This window comes from Hetaerina americana, unplaced genomic scaffold (assembly GCF_022747635.1).
Source record: "Hetaerina americana unplaced genomic scaffold, ioHetAmer1.1.p SCAF_60, whole genome shotgun sequence".
Lineage (NCBI taxonomy): Eukaryota > Metazoa > Arthropoda > Insecta > Odonata > Calopterygidae > Hetaerina > Hetaerina americana.
This window is the reverse complement of record NW_027287206.1, coordinates 2,717,317-2,734,929: the sequence shown is the minus strand read 5'-3', so window position 1 is coordinate 2,734,929 and position 17,613 is coordinate 2,717,317. Positions and strand designations below refer to the sequence as shown.

Below are 17,613 nucleotides of genomic sequence, written 5' to 3'. Positions count from 1 at the left end.
TCTGTAAGAAAGGTGATGAAGATGATTTAACTAACTAATGCCCCATTTCCATAGTCCCCATTTTTGGTAAAATTTTTGAACCTATTATGAAAGATCAAATATGTATTTTTTTGAGTCAAATGATTTATTCCAAATTACAGTATGGCTTTTGATGTGAGAAATTTACAATTTTGGCAGTAGCGTCCATAGTTAATTATGTCATTAATGCATTTGAAGATAAGGAAGCAGTCTCTGTGATGCTATGTGATCTTAGTCAGGCTTTCAACCGTGTTAATCATTCAATATTACTAACAAAGCTAGAATATTATGGTGTTCAGGGAGTTGCACTGAAGCTAATGAAGCCGTATTTGGATGTTCCCTACCAATTGGTTGAACTTGATAGCTGTCCATCTGCAGCTCTTAAAGTAAAATGTGGTGTACCACAGGGCCTTGTCCTTGGCCCAGTACTTTTCATCATCATGATTAATGATTTTCCCTGTTATATAAAACCTACATCTATTTTATATGCAGATGCAAAGGTACTATCTAGCACTACCCAAATACAGGCTAAGGAATGGTTTGATGTTAATCATTAGCATTTAAATACTAACAAAACTCAGCATATTGTGAGCAGTCTTAGATCAAAAATAACTGATCTTGAAACTGGTAAAATACTAAGAATTTATATTGATACTAAACTTAAATCTGAGACACACATCAGTCCGACCTGTAATAAACCGTGTAAAGCATTTTATATGTTAAGAAAGCTCAACTTTCTCATTTCAAATGAGTATCATTTAACACTTTACCATGCCACCTTTTAATATTATTCAAATTGTGGTCTTGAGTTATGGGGTAATTCCCCAAATGTTTAACAAATTTTGCTTCTACAAAAGAAATATTTGCTATTCTCTCTCTTTCTAATATACAACCACATGTTTTGCACAAACCTGTTTTATTAGTTATGGAATCATGACTATAATTAGTTTATATATCTTTAAGGTTCTGGTTCATGTGAAAGTTAATCTACAAATTACCAATTAAGATGTAACATCCATAACTACTCCACAAGAGTTAAGGAAAATCTAAATACTACTTATTTTAGATTATCATCAACTTACAACACATTTCATAGCATGAACATAGGACTGCATAACCTTCCATCAAACTTCACATAGACCTAAAATATCTATATTTCATTTTACTATCTCTCGCTTTATATTCTCTAATTTTATTAGCTCAATATCGTCCTAACGTTCCATGGTTCTATTTAAATAATTACGTCTTCTTCTTTTGCGTCATCTGTGCTGCTGCCGTCAGTTTTGCTTTGCAGGACTTACATTAGAAGACCAAAAAGGAAGCCTTACTTTACCACTACTGCGCAAGATACATGGCTGACTGGGCTGAGTCCCATAGTTGCCAGGACTCATTTTCCTTATAATGGCCATCTTAATAATCTTGGGAATAATACTTGAAGTTCTTCAAACAAAATGGCACTTTGACAACTCATCTCATAGAGCTCACTCAAAAAAACCAAAAATATTTCATTAATAAGTGCAAACTCTGTCAAAAAGGTGTAAATAGGGTACAAGATGTGATAAGTGTTTTTTATGGATTCACACCAAGTGGAAAGTTATGAAATCTCAGAAGACAGTGACTGGATGTGTACCTCCTGTTCAGAAGAAGAAAAGTTTGTCAAACATAAGCAGGAGATTGAATCTAAATACAAAGGTATATGCATTTTCATGAAAGATTTGGTCGCGCTTCCGGAGAAAAATAAAAATTGGGAACTGGAAACTTAGAAATTGGTAAGGGAACTTGTGTTCTACAAAGAAAACGATTCATCTGTTGATGGTAAGAAGCTGGTTAAATCAACAACAACTGTCCCTTTCAAATCCAAATTTATATGGGAAAACATGAAGTGAAATAACATTAAAAGTGGTGAAAATGAGAAAAAAAGTGCCTCTGTTACCCCTTTGATCCACGCTGGAACAAGCTCTACTTCCCCAAGTGTTTTTCAACCCAGAAAAGTTATTCTAAAAGAATGTGAAAAGAAATGCTTCTGTGACTTCTTTGATCCACGCTGAAAGAAGCTGTGCTTCCCCAAGTTTTTTCCACCCGAAAAAGCTATTCAAATAGGTGATTCCATTGTGAAACTTGTGCATATCAAAGGAGTGGAAAAGAAAGTGCTCTGTGGAATCAAAGCAGAGCAAATGAGTTGAAAGGTGGAAGAAATTGCTCAAAATGTGAAAATCAGCCAGACAGATATGGTTTTTTTTCATGTAGAAATAAACAATCTTTGAAGCTCAAGATCACCTGATGAAGTAATGGGAGAAATGTATGAGCCTATCAGGTGCATGAAGATACATTTCCCAAAATCAGTTATAGTGGTAAACAGTATTTTACACCGACGAGATATCGACCTTAGTTATATTCAAAAAGTAAATGATAATCTCAGATGGGCTTTTGGTACTCTTAAGGTTGTATTCTGTGACATAAACAAACACAAAAATGATCGCTGCTTAGCTCACGATGGCCTGTATTTCAATTGCAAAGGGGCATATCTGTTAGGTAAGCAAATTGAAAATGTAGCAAATATTTGTGCATCCAAGGAAATGGAAAACAGAGGTAGCCCATTTGAATGTAATGAGTACCCCAAATCAAAATATAAAAAAGATAGTTGGTTGCACAAAAAATTACTCTGTGAAGCTTCTACATCAAAACATTCAATACATAGCAAATAAAAAGCTTGAAATTAAGATCCTATTAAAGGAAGAGAGGCTGGATTTTCTTTGTATAATGGAGCATGGCCTAAAAGATAATGAAATGAAATGTCTAGAGTTGAGGGACTATTTTCTTGTCGATCATTTCTGTAGGGAAAAAAATAAAGGTGGTGGTGTTACATTTTTTGCCATAACTTGTTCTGAATCAGTAACCAGAGCCTATAAAAACTTTAAAAATAAAATTGACAAAGAAAAGGGATTTGAAATAACCTTAAGCAATTGGCCCAAGACAAATGAAACTTATTTTTTTATTGGTCTGTACAGATCTCCAAGCGCACAAGTCGATGATTTTCTCAAAAAAATGGATAAAATACTTGAGAAAGTCATCAAGAAAAATAATAAAATTATCATTGCTGGGGGACCTGAATATAGATGTCTCATAAGATAACAGCTCTACTCAGAAGCCAAAAGAAATACTTCTCTGCTATAGTGTTCAGCTAACTATTTATACCTCAACCAGAGAGTCATCTCACTCAAAAACTGTTATTGACAACAAAGCTACAAATCTAGCTGAGCATAACTTCAAATCTCTAGTTTTAGAAACTATTATCTCAGATCATCATGCTCAAATTGTTGAATTTAATGCACACACTTTAACAGTTAGAAGAAGAGAGAAACGCTGATACAGTATACATACGTAAAACTCACAGGAAAATATGAATTTATTTTAATGGGAATCGAAGAGTCTTGACTGGGCAGCAGCACTTAATACAAACTTTGTTACAAACAGCACTTAATACAAACTTTGTTTGAAACAGATGTAGCAATTGTTGGAAAAAATTGTGCTACCTACAAATCAGCAATGAAAATTATTAAATATGGTGTTCCACAAGCTTCTGTATTAGGTCCTTTAATTTTCCTGGTATATATGAATCACATTGAAAAAGCCATAATCTCTCCAGAGAATAATAACATGTTGCTCTATGCAGATGACATAAGTCTAATACCAGGTCATATGAAATCATCTCAATTAGAAATATAGTAGATATGTATGCTATGGTGAATTCAGTCACTCAATGGCTGAATGTAAATAATTTACAACTAAATGCAAGAAAAACAGTTTACTTGGTATTTAATAATAGAGACCTTCAGTTAGATGTTTCTGCAGAAATAGGAAACCAATTGATATCTGAGTTAGAGCATACCACCTTATTTTTAGAAATAGACAACAAGTTAAGCTGGAGGTTTCAAATGGAAAAATGTAGTAAAAAATTATGTTCAGTCCTATTCCTTTTACAAAATCTTGCCAACTATTGCAATACAGAAATATTAATCCCAGTATACCATGGTATATTTGAGTCCATAGCTCGATATGGCATCATCTGCTGGGGGAGCTCAGCACATGAAAACATCAATAGAATACTCAGCCTTTAAAAACGGGCATTTAGAGTTATTATAAATAAATGAAAGGACTAACTTTGTAGTTCCACACGAAAGTTCCACACTTTCGTGTGGAACTACAAAGTTAGTCCTTTCATTTATTTATAATGAATCGGTTCCATAAAGTTACGCCAGAAACCATTAATTATATTTAGAGTTATATTTAAACTAAATGCCAGAAAATCCTGCAGGGAGTACTTCAAATGTCACAAAATCATGACCAATCCCTGTATCTATATGTATAATGTGATTTTGTATGCCTGCAACAAAATCCCTTCACTGGTCAGAAATAGGGATGTTCACAATTACAACACCAGGGGTAAGGATAATTTTCATAATGGCTATTGCAGAGTAGCAGCACTACAAAAAACTCCAGAAATTTCAGGAAGACTGCTGTTTAATTGACTTCCTCAAGAGTTAAAATGAATACTCCCCCAAGAAAATAAATTTTAAAAAGTTGAAAATTTTTATTTTAAGTAATGCTTTTTATAGCAGCCAAGAGTACATAGACAGAGCCAATGTAGGGAATTCTGTTTTTTAAATGTTTAATACTCATATATTTCATATGCATTATTATTCCTGTGAATTTGTATGTATGTTAATGCACCTATAAATGTAATTGAATCTTAATGAAGCCCATACAATTATGTACTGTTCTGATGGGAATAAATCTATCTAGGTGATTTCTTGTTGCCTATCTAAATAGTGTTTTGAACATGACATTATCACCCAATGGCCACCTTCCTGGGGTCCGACACGTTTGCAGCCACTTCACTAAGGAACAGATGCTGAGCAGACAATTTTTGTCTGGCTCATAACCTTCGACCTATCTGTCATGTGTTACCCTATGAACAGTAATTATCATTGTTCTTGCCAGAGCACCTCTAGGGGTCACTGGAACACAAAATCCCTTGCACCACATCAAGGTTTGTATTCCATGGGAGGGGAAACTTGTATATGATGCTAACATTCCTCCCTACCTGGTCTATGGAAATGTCTTCTGGGGGACCTCTAGTGCAGCAATGAAGGTATTTCCCTTGTAAAATAGGTCTGTGAAAGCAATTATAAATGTTCCCATCAGGTCCCCAGGAAAGCCACCATTTAAATCACAAAAATTAATGGTTTAGCCTTGCATATACAGTTTTCATTGCTCTTTACTTTTAAAAAGGAATCAATGCTTGTTTATATCAAATATCCCTGTGCATGATCATTTGATATATGGAAGGGTGATTGAGCACCTGAAAAATCAGCCACTTACTATTCCTAAGAATGTCCCATGTCGGGCAGCCTTCCTTATGATAAACTGCCAATGATCATAAAAATTGACCTTAAGAAGTTATTACTCCTCGAGTGTTACTACAGTATAGATGAATTATTGGTTGATAAATTGTAAATAGAATAATGTTTTCTTTTGTATGATACTTTCTACCAAGTAGTAATGTTTCTTGTGTCTAATTATTTGTTATTTGCTTCACATATTGTTAAAAGAATTTTTTGAGAATAGGTGGTGATTAACACTGATTAATAATAGCCACAATTATATATGCCCTAGCTGCCACTGCGGGATTAATATTTATTAATTGGACTTTAACGTAAATTGATGCCCGGCGTAACAGTTTCACTTAATTTAAAATAATTTTATTCAGTGGCATCATAATATCCCGTAATGTCATCATTTAATGCGTTTTATCCTAAGGCTTCTCATTTATTTATTCACTCATTCCATTCGTAGAACCCTATGTTCACTTCTAGTTTCATAATATGCAATATCTCTATTGTGTGTTTGATGACAAATAACCATCTTTCAATTTGTTCATAAAACACTTACGTTAAGCCCAAAATATACTCTGATTTTATTTCTCAGAACTGTAGAGCTACGGCCTGAGGGCAGGTAAATGTTCAGATGCAGCAAAGAATTTATTACATTTAGCGCTCATCACAACATTTAAAATAAATAAAATATAAAACAATTTTAAATTTCCGGAAGAACCTTGCGTCCCCGCGGACGTTACGACACCTATCAAATAGTATCATACTACGTGAGCTGCACTTCCGCATCATATGCCGTGAATTGTCACTGGTCGGCCTTTGTCTTTTCTATGCTTTTGAAATTCATAATTGTTTTACTGTGGATTTGTATGGACAAGCCTGAAGAATTTAGAATGTTTGGAGTTTAAGTACTAATCGCGAGTGAGTGTTTTCGTCACTTTTAATGAATATGTGAGTGTTATTGATGACACTGTCTACCTGAACGTGTGTAAATCATGTTTAACACCCAGCAAACATTGAGAAACATGAATACCTTTGAGCTTAAGGATGCTAAAACAATTCCGGACTCGATTCAGTCGTATGCATTATTTAGAGATACGGCGATGCCAATTGTAATCGACAATGGTAAGTATCCTGTGGAAATCCCGGTTTAAATTATCATAGTTAATTTATGTAAATTTCTGTGTGCAGCCTTAAAACGTCTTAACTACTGTCCTAAATTATTGCAATGAATAATATAATTTGATCAAAGTTATCTGTAATTATTCCAAAGATAGCATTTAAGCAATACGGTACTATGACATGACTTTTTATTCATTTTTGTAATGCGATTAGTATTTTACTTCCAGAATGGATTTCATCTATGACAATATTTGCCGTCTTCTGAATCCCAATCTCCAGCTTTCTCAATCAGCTAGTTGTTGATCCTCGAGATCTCTTTCTATCATCATTCCGTTGATTCCCTTACGCCAGTTTCCTCAGATTCTGCATTATTCCTGCAGTTTGCCCGTGCATAATTTACTTCGGCAATTTGTTTTGTGCGTATCTAATCGGTTATTTAATGCTGTGCATCCACAACTTTACGATTTCATTAATTTTTAGTCCTTCTTGATACGCCATTCTACAACACACTACCTCCGCACTTTCTTCGCCTATTCCTTAAATCTTTTCTAAGTTCATGGTATAATTACAAGCGAAGTCTGTTAATTTGACGGGACTCCTAGAACAGGACTTTAATAGGATTTCTAGAGGGAAGATTTTGCAAGAGCTTATCAATATTGATGAATGAATCATTCATTAGCTCTAATTCATTTCAGGCTCATATCAGTGTAGAGCCGGATGGGCCACGCAGATTCAACCATCATTAGTTTTCAAAAATCTCATCGCAAAACAGAGGAAGGAAAGGGGTAAGAAGGTAATTTGGATTTGTTTTTTGTAGAGTTAGAAAAAGTACTAATTTTATCTGGGTCTGTTATAATTTAATTTTAAAAAGAACAGTGAAGTAAATTTCTTATTTTTAAATATTATTTATGACATTAAAATGCATAAATTGAAATAACTTCTGAAAGCAGCATGTTTGAGAACATTTGTCTTGCACACCAAAAAATATATTTCTTCCTATCAGTCCCTTTTGGGGCAGTCTATGGATAACATATGTTCTCTATGTAAATGTGGCATAGTAGCAAACCATTTCAGATGCATGTAATTGGAGTCTCAAATGTCACAGCACTTTTGGAGATATGCTGGAAAATCTTCCAGGCTAATGTTTGTCATTATTTTGTGAAGGGGAAAATCATTTTATGGCAATTAATTGTAAAGGGTTTTATGTGACTTGTTTGTTTTTAAAAGCAACACATTTCCAAAAAGAGAACATGTGACAAAAGACCACAATTACCACAAAGAAAATGCAGTAATCTCAAGAATCATGACAATATATTGATTAATATCAAACACACTCTTTCTACATGCTAAGTGTATTTTACAGTATGTACTCCTATACTCCTTTGATGTTTTGGATGGTGCAAACATTTTGTTAATATATCTGCCCACATATATTCAGTCAGAAGATATCTAAAAATAATTTTACCATGAGCAATGAACTCTCTAATTACATGATGGCTAGTTCACAGCACAACAGTTCGTATTGACAATATGTCTCCATGATTTTTATGTAAGACTAGACAAAATCAATATCTTGGCGATTTTTCCAATCAACCAGTGTTAATGTGCACCCTGGCCTACTGCACTTGCGGGGAATGCAACTGCTCTAAAGTTACTTGTTCCACCTAATCATAGTCCATACCATTTCAATACTTCCAAGAGGCCATGTTGTCAAATTATAAATAGCAAAGCATAATAGCAGAGCATAATTTGTCAATGTCACACAAAAAATTCCTGGTATGAGATCGCTCATTATTCATATCCATGGCTGACCTTTACTAAGTACTTACTCTGACAAAAAATAATTAAAGTTGTCTCATTTAAAGTAGTGTCATATTATTTATATAATGCTATGAGTGTTACTTATGTTACCTTGTAATACAGATAAGTACACACGGTGTTTATTTCAGGATGGTGAAACCCAAGTTGGAAATGATATTGCCAATATTGAAGCACTTCGATTTCAGCTGAAAACACAATTTGATCGCAATGTTGTAACACATTTCGAAGCTCAAGAGACCATATTTGATCACATCTTTTCAAGGCTTGGAATAGATACAGATGGAGGAGTGTATCACCCAATTGTTTTGACAGAGGCTTTTCAGAATCCAAATTATTCCCGCAACTGTAAGTGACATTGCTGCAATTACAACAGTTATTGATAAATATTCAGTAGTTTCTCATTACCATTTAAGAATAGTTTTTTCAATGTGGTAGTTAAAATGAGAGTAAAAGCCAAGGTATATGGTTTCCATTTTATTTCAATATAACTGGAAATATTTAATCGTACCGTTGTTATGGAATTAATTCAGGTATTTATTTTGATTTATAATAATTTGGAGCCAAACAGCAACCTAGTTCACTATTCTCATTTTAATAAATAGGAAATCTCCAAGGTTTAATGCTCTCTCTCCAAAGGATTGATTCTTTTTCCTTTCCGTGATATCTGAAATTTGATAATTACTGAGTGAAGTATTGAATGAAAACTAGCTGTATTTACTGTCCTACTTGGAAGACTGCTTACCTTTACCCTGATCAAAGACCATTGTAAGAGTAAATTGAACAGTACTGGTAACTTATGTATTAAAATGCGGCCCTCACTAGCCCAAAAGATAACAATGATATATGCATGTTTAAGCAAATGTTCTCTACCAGAACACATTTATAGTTGGTGCTTTTTGCATTTTTTGGAGATACAAATTGAGATAAATTGTGATACATAAAATAACTCGAGAATTTTCCTTACAAACCATTCAAAAATTGTTTAATGTTAGTAATCAACCTGGATATTGTGTAACTTAATGTGTACTGTGAGTTTATCTCCAATTTTAACACTCTCTAAATACAATTTGATGGATGTATTTATTAATATCTTTATTTAATGAGTTGTTATAGGTTAAACATAAAATTACATATACACGCTTTGTATTCCTTGGTTCTTTTGGGAGGTATGACTTGTTGCTTGTCAGTGACAAGAAAACCGATATTCGCCCAATGATTTAGCCTGTCATTACTGAATGTAATAATCAATTATATTGTGGTATATTCTATGAATATTTGTATGATTTACCATTCAGTTATTCCATCGTCAAGGTTTGTTACAGTTTATCTTCACAGTTGCTTTCAAAAGTAGTGTACATTTTACTTGTGCATATGCTAGCAGAAAAAGATGCATAGCAGAACTGAATTTACATGTGATTAAGAGGTGGCTAATGTAATGGCTTCCCACCCAGTGAGTCCAAGTTTGAATCCGGAAGGCGGTAGAGATTTTTCAAGGGTATCTCGATCCCAACTTCAGGTGCATGTTCCTTTGAGCGAGTACGCCATCAGTCAGATGAGATGTTACATTGTGTGTGACCATTAGGTGCCTCTTGTTAAGGCTAGGCAAATGCTGACGCTGGGTATCTCTCCACCCTTCCTCCTTTGCATTCATCCCTAATGGCACTAATGTCCTCAACTGTGAGATGCCTCCCCTACAACTACTGCTACTGAATATACATGTGCCAAAAAAAAGTCACAACTGATAAACCTCAAAACCTATGTTTGTGAAATAGTAATTTTTATCCATAAAGTTCTACTGTTTCCATTAATACTGAAATGTAATCATAATTCAACTGCTTAGTACTGTATCAGCATATTTTATTAGCTTCTAATTAAAGAGTTTTTGAGACTTTAAATTCTCTGGTTAAGTAGAGCCATAATCAAAATTGGCTGTACGCAATAATTAAAAAAACCATAAACACAGTAATCTACCTGAAGGTCTGTTTGGGTTGATGGTAGAGTTCACCCAGTACTAAGCCCGACGGCGTGTGAAATTCACACATCAGGGTAGGGGGGCCAATTCCTTTCCCTGTGCCGGTTATGATTTCCTAGGAAGATGTTACCCAAAAAATCACATAGCTTGGGTCAAGCTGCAGGTGCCCGGAGAGTCTTCCCAGCAGTCGAACCCGGGTCCTGAAGTCAGATATCCAATGCTCTACCCCTGGACTACTGCTATCCACACGCAATAATTATGCCAAGTCAATTGAGTGAAAATTGCATGATTGTTACCTAAAGTTCTACTAGTCATCCTCCCTCACAACAAATGAACCACTGTTAATGAGCTTTATTGGTAATCCTTGCCACTAGAACCTAGCTTGCCAAAGTCTTGTACATCAATGCAAAATATGCTATTCTTCTGCAACCATCAATTCACTAGAAGTAAAAGCCATGTTAATTTTCTGCAATATCATTTCACACTGACTTTGAATTTCTTCACTTTGATGAGGCATCGTTTGTCCATTGGTTTCACCTAGTGATGGCAATATCAATGAATGATTTCTTATTCAGAGAAACTGGTACAGAGTCTGTTACATAAAATTGCCGTAGACATTGTTTTATGAGTACGTGGTACACAGGACAAAGGTTGACTAGAGTGGCTGCATCCACCTTTTAGGTTTGCAGTGTCCATATAATTGAAATTTAATTGAATCAGATGATATAAAGAAAGTTAATTAGCTTCAGAAGAGAGTTATATTCTCCTAATGCATTCAGCAGCAAAGTGATATCATCACTCAGGTAGCTCAAGACTTATCCCTGTAATTCATGCTGGATTAATTTATATAATTTAGTGGGTGTCAAGACATTCATAGGTATGTCTGGGGGAGGAGAGTGAATCCCATACATTTGTGACAACAATTTGGGGCTACTGATGCCCCGTGGCAACAATGGGATGCAAGAAAATTGGGAAATGCAAATATTACATGATACCTCTATGATTAAGATCAGTACTCATTGGGTTAGTGTTTTCTGGAAGTGCTACTGACTCATACTGAATTAGAGATCCCATAATTTCTTGTATTCCCAAATCCAATAAAATTTCTTAAATGTACTCCATGTGTAATTATAATTCACTGCTCATCCAGAATGCAATGATTCTGAGAGTGATCCCTTATACCGCAGTGGACTCGCTTTATTTTGATTCCCTGGTGCAATTTTTCCCAAATGTTACATAAAAAGGCAAGTTGCATATGTAAGAAAATATGTGGCATAATTACAGAGGATGTCTCAACCTTTATATTTGACCTAATTTTGCCTCCTAACTTTAAGCCCTGGCATCCCAATTTGATTCTTTGTGCAGTTGTAGTACTTAAGCAAATCACATCTCCAAGCAACTCCATCTGTATGCTTATTTATTGTACCAGATAATAAGTAATATTTATTTACTTATTTTAGCAAATAATTAAGGGTAAATCAAATTCCCAATGAGTGTGCTTGTGACAGATAAAGTTTATTTTTTTTACAGTGATGTCAGAAATGTTGTTTGAATGTTATGGTGTGCCTGGAGTGGTCTATGGTGTTGACTCGCTGTTCAGCTTTTGGCACAATAATGATTGTCCAATTCATGACTGGGCTACTGACTTTAAAAAAACTGGACTAGTAATTTCCATTGGCTATCGGGCCTCTCACGTAATTCCAGTTGTCTCAGGAGTTGTGAAATATCATCAAGCAAGACGGTTGGCAATGGGTGGAGCACATATGTCTCACTTTCTTCATCGTTTACTTCAACTCAAATATCCAGCTCATTTCAATGCCATCACTCTGAGCAGAGTTGAAGTAAGTGTGACTTCTTTCTTGCCCCAATCTTCAATCATATTATCAAATTTCTGCTGATAGTTTTGTTAAGATATTTTTTTCCATTCCATAAGGAACTTCTACATGAGCACACTTACGTTGCAAAAAATTATGATGAAGAACTTGCAAAGTGGATGGATGATGAAGTTGTCGAAGAAGGAGAGAAGGGAGGTTCTGAATCAACCTCTTATTACCACTCCCATGTACATCGAATACAGCTTCCATTTGTTCCAGTCAGCAATCCAATCTTAACTGTGGAGCAACAGAAGGAACGTAGGCGAGAATTGGCCAAGAGATTAGTTGAGATGAATGCTCGGAAAAGGGAAGAAAGGGTAACTGTTCTTATTAAAATGTTTCATACTTAAGTTACAGGACTTATTACATGCTTTATGTGCAAAGTGTTAGTGTATTTAAGTGAAAGAAATTCTGAAAAGTGAGCTCAAAAATTTTGATTGTTGAACACTAGGAATATATGTTTCCTGAAATCAGTTGTAAGTAGCTGTAAATAGTCCTGTAGTTGCAAATATATTCTTCCTTAATGAAAATTTTTGCGGTGAAATGGTTCGATTAAATGAATTGGCTCAAAGATATGAGTTTGTGGGTGGAATGTATGATCTCTTGGTAAGGAATTCTTTCACATTCTTGTACCAATATCATTGTTTTTTGCCATCCATAAATACCATCCTTGGTCTTCCTCTTCTCTTTTTTGATTCTGATCTTACCCCAATCAGATTTACACATCAATTTCAACGTCTTTCTAGGTGTCCTTCTAGCCTGTTGGTTCTACTTGTATTTTCCCTCGCTCTGTGAAGAAATTCTTCATTGCTTGCTTGTCCATAGTATCTTAAACTCAGGCACTAGTACATTCACACATTCAAATTTCCTCTTTTGTCTTTTTCTGGGTTGGGCCCCAGCTTTCCACACTGTACAATGCCACAGTTATAATATTGGTATAAATGACATCTTTCATATCTGTACTGGTTACTTCACATGTTTGAAATCTGCTATTGATATTAAGTGCTTCTTTGGCTGGATCTATTGTCTCCTGTTTTAGATCTGACCATGGTGCTTAACTTCCTTTTTACTCTTCAAGGGATTAATCAAATTCTGTTATGGTTAATCTAATTTCTTCATCTGAAACTGCTCATTTTCCAGGATATTATTCCTTGATTGTCCTGTATTCATTTCTTTCCATCTCATTGAGATTTCTTCTTCACCAATTAATACTTCTCTAAGATTTTTTCCTCATTATGAATTTTCTTCAGGTTTGTGAGTAAGCTTTTTCAGTTGTTCTCTTCATTTCTTAGCTTCTCTGTTTACTAAATTCTGTGTTCTATCATAATTGACTGTTTTCTACCTTCTTCCTTGAGCTATACAATGAGTCCTCATGAGATCTTTTGGTGAACTCTAAACTAATTGTTGTCCATCCATTATTTGTGTTCATTTTAATCAGTATTGTTTTATTTCTTTAACATTGATTGATATACCTTTTGTATGTTTTTTAAAATACAAGATTGACTTTTTTTGGAAATAAACTATAGTCAGAAAAATTAATAAACTATGGTAATGATCAGTTAGTAGCACCATTGTGTAGACAAATTCCAGTCTTAAAATTGGAATGGTGCTGTAAAAATTGCCTTTCCTTTGCTTACCAAAACTGTTTATTCAGCATCTATCAGATAAGGTGTTGACGCATGCTAAAGACAGTCTTCCCCTTAGATAAAACTTTAAATCCACGATGTATGCTTCAAATTCAATGTAATTTTCCCATCATCCTGTCATATTGACCCTGAGTTTTGCAATGGCTTGACAAACAAATTATAAGGACAATGTGTGTAGTAATCTGTCATGAACTATTTTTTTGTTGTTATTTTCGTTGATCCACAGACTTCAGTGGACCATTGCGGTAGAGGAACTATAATTTCACATTTTATTTTCCCCTAGTAATTTCCTTTGTTTGATCTTTGTATGATCAGCCATTTTAGATGCATTTAATGCTGCTGGTTTATAGTTTATTTTACCTTATTTACATTTGGTTTGAAAATATTTGTCTATTACCTTTTCTTAGAAGCAAACACATTTTACTCTCTTCTCCACCCTGTCCATTAATCAACAATTTTACTCATGTTAATTTGGTATTCGGTGCCATGTCCATCAATTTTACTGAATGAATAACAACTACATAAACACCTATATCAGGAAAATATACCATATAGTCTGCTATTAGAAGGTCCACCATTTACTAATATAATTTTTGGACCTTATGGATGTGATTATTTTCTTTTATAAGAAACTGCTAGTTACTGAAAAAACTTGGCCCCCTAAAATGGTCACACCAACTAGCATTGAGGCTCGAATCTCCTGACTCATAACTGATGTAGGCAACATTTCACCATTGGATGGCATTAACTCCTCCTGGTGTAGTTAATACGACACACCAGTTCGTAATAGCCCCCCAGGAATGCACATGAGGTTTAACAATTGATGTTTTTAATTTAGTTCCTCAAATTGATGGATTTGTTCAATTTCCAATTACTTCATGTTTGTTGCATTCATTGTTCTTTTCTCCTTCCTCTGCAGTTGAAATTGTCTGACTTTACATTATATCTTGCTTCAAATGAAGAACTAAACTGGAGTTGAATGTTTCTTTTTAATCTCTTGGGTTGTAGCTAGCTGAAGATGAGGAACGGTTACACCAACTTCTAGCTGCCCAGGATTTATTGGAAGAAGGAGATGAAATTGAGTTTGAGGTAAGCATTTTCAAAATTTATGAATGGGTATAAATACCATTTCTTGCATTACTTTGTAAAGCTAGTTACAAGGCTGGACAGTAAGGTGAAACAGTAGACAATACATAATAGGTTTAGCGGGTGATGGTGGAGTTCCGCCCATATTAAGCCTAATGGCATGTGGAATTCACACATCAGGGTAGAGAGACCAGATCCTTTCCCTGAGCCACCCTTGAAGTTTTGGTGTATGAAAAATCACACAGCTCGGGTGAAGCTAAGGCTGTCTAGGGAAACATGTCTAGGACCATGAAAATGTATTGGCAAATGTTTTCCATTGTGTATTGTATTTATATTTATTTACCATGTTAGTTGCCAAATACAATTGCGTTCATATAGAGCTATTCACAGCACATCTGGTGAAAACCAGTTATTGATTTTTAACATTTTATTATTGTAATCTTTGTTCTTTGCTCTTCTGGAAATGATGCTGCTTTGGAGCTGTCTTTAGTTCCTTAACCAATCCACTGATGAAAGGATGATTTGCTACCTTATTCTAAAGTAATAATAATAATAATTGATTTATTTTTCCAGCTGACACAGTGCACAGTATTGAGAATACGTGATAGGTGTATAGAACATGTCATTGAGATATAGGTCAATTTATGCTAAAGGTATAAAGACTCCTCTTTATTTATACCTCTATAAATATTATAGAGGTATAAATACAAAATACAGTTATGACAGGAAACTAATATACCCTTTAAGTTTTCATATATATATTCATTTACCCTATGATAACACTCATCAACAAGATATGCAAATGAAGTTTTCTTGAGTAGTGTAATTCTTGTCTAATTTTTAAATGATATGGCAGATTGTTAAACAATTTTGTCCACATAGATGTTGGCTTTTCAGCTATCGTAGACAGGTTTTATGTTTTCCCATGTATATCTTTAAATCTTCTGGTCTTGTGACAGTGATATTATTCATTTTAAAGTATCTCTTGTTTTTCTTACCATAAGTCCCTGCATGGTAGATATGTAAGTTACAGTTAAGGTACGTAAGATACAGTTAATATTCCCAAATATTCTAAAAGAGAGTTTGGTAATGTGCCCTTTAAGGTTGATAATGTATGACTCCTACTATTTTTTTATGAACTAAAAATACTTGATTTAATGAGGATGACATTCCCCAGATTATAATTCCTTAAGATGTATATATATATGTGTAACTTAACCCCTGCAATCCTACCCCTTATAGGAAAAGGGTGTGAAATTGACATATTAGAAGAGACAAATTCCAAAGAAACTGCGGGAGATGCCGCAACAGTAACTTTTAATGGAGTCATCCGCTAATGTGCATTTCCATGCAACAATTTCAGAGTGTAAAAATCATTCGCCTTGACTGGGATTCGAACCCAGATCCCTCAATATCCGGTCGAGTGCTTTAGCCACTTAAGCTACCGAGGCGTCACCTGGACTGGGATTCGAACCCAGATCCCTCAATATCCGGTCGAGTGCTTTAGCCACTTAAGCTACCGAGGCGTCCTCTTAAACTCTGAGATTTTGGGGCTTTTAAAGGAACTAGATGTTGTGACGAAATACCGTACATACAATGTCACAGGCATTTGTATTCGTGCGCGAGGCGCCACTGTCCACGAGGTTAAAGCCAACTTTAAACACTTACCGTGTTTACACTTTGACAAATTCCAAATAAACTGCGGGAGATGCCGCAACAGTAACTTTTAACGGAGTCATCCGCTAATGTGCATTTCAATGCAACAATTTCAGAGTGTAAAAGGCGAATGATTTTTACACTCTGAAATTGTTGCATTGAAATGCACATTAGCGGATGACTCCGTTAAAAGTTACTGTTGCGGCATCTCCCGCAGTTTCTTTGGAATTTGTCAAAGTGTAAACACCGTAAGTGTTTAAAGTTGGCTTTAACCTCGTGGACAGTGGCGCCTCACGCACGAATACGAATGCCTGTGACATTGTATGTACGGTATTTCGTCACAACATCTAGTTCCTTTAAAAGCCCCAAAATTTCAGAGTTTAAGAGGACGCCTCGGTAGCTTAAGTGGCTAAATCACTCAACCGGATATTGAGGGATCTGGGTTCGAATCCCAGTCAAGGCGAATGATTTTTACACTCTGAAATTGTTGCATTGATATTAGAAGAGCTGTGGATGAGACAAGTGGAAAAAGGGCATATCCTTAATGACATTGTTTTCTAAGATATTCCCGTCTGAGACAACTTCTCTGTCATATAAGTAAATGCCTTGTGACCCCCAACTGTGAAACTTCCTGACGACCTCCAATTTCCTCGAACCTTAACCTCCCCACTCGCCATTGCCCACTGCGCCTGCCCCCCTCCACCATCATCACCAACTTCAACCAATTTCAGCTACCTCTTCACCTCCACTGTTTATATAACCGACCTCTATGTGTAACTTCGTATGTACCAGAGGATGATGCCAATACGTCAAAACTAGTTTTACCAATTAAAATATTTAGTGGAAAGATACATTGGTATTTTTGACTTCAGTGATAATGGATTTCCACTTATTTAAGCCTGAAAACATCGAATAGAAAATCTGTAAAAACATTATTTAGAAATATTTGGGTGTTAGCAGTGACTCTGGTGGGTGTGTTTACTAATGGTTTCAGATTATATGAATATAAGGTTTGGAGTAGCTGT

The 17,613-nt window shown here is 35.1% G+C and overlaps 1 protein-coding gene across 1 annotated transcript in view; it reads left to right on the top strand.

Moving 5' to 3' along the window:
- Positions 1-6,218: 6,218 nt before the first annotated feature.
- The window catches only part of Arp5 (Actin-related protein 5), a 36,375-nt gene continuing 24,980 nt past the window's right edge, over positions 6,219-17,613 (top strand). Inside the window, exons 1-6 of the mRNA XM_071594411.1 lie at positions 6,219-6,536; positions 7,229-7,326; positions 8,483-8,699; positions 11,857-12,167; positions 12,260-12,517; positions 14,855-14,935. Of these exons, the coding sequence (XP_071450512.1) occupies positions 6,407-6,536; positions 7,229-7,326; positions 8,483-8,699; positions 11,857-12,167; positions 12,260-12,517; positions 14,855-14,935 (1,095 nt within the window). The 5' untranslated portion in view covers positions 6,219-6,406. The remainder of the gene's footprint in view (positions 6,537-7,228; positions 7,327-8,482; positions 8,700-11,856; positions 12,168-12,259; positions 12,518-14,854; positions 14,936-17,613) is intronic.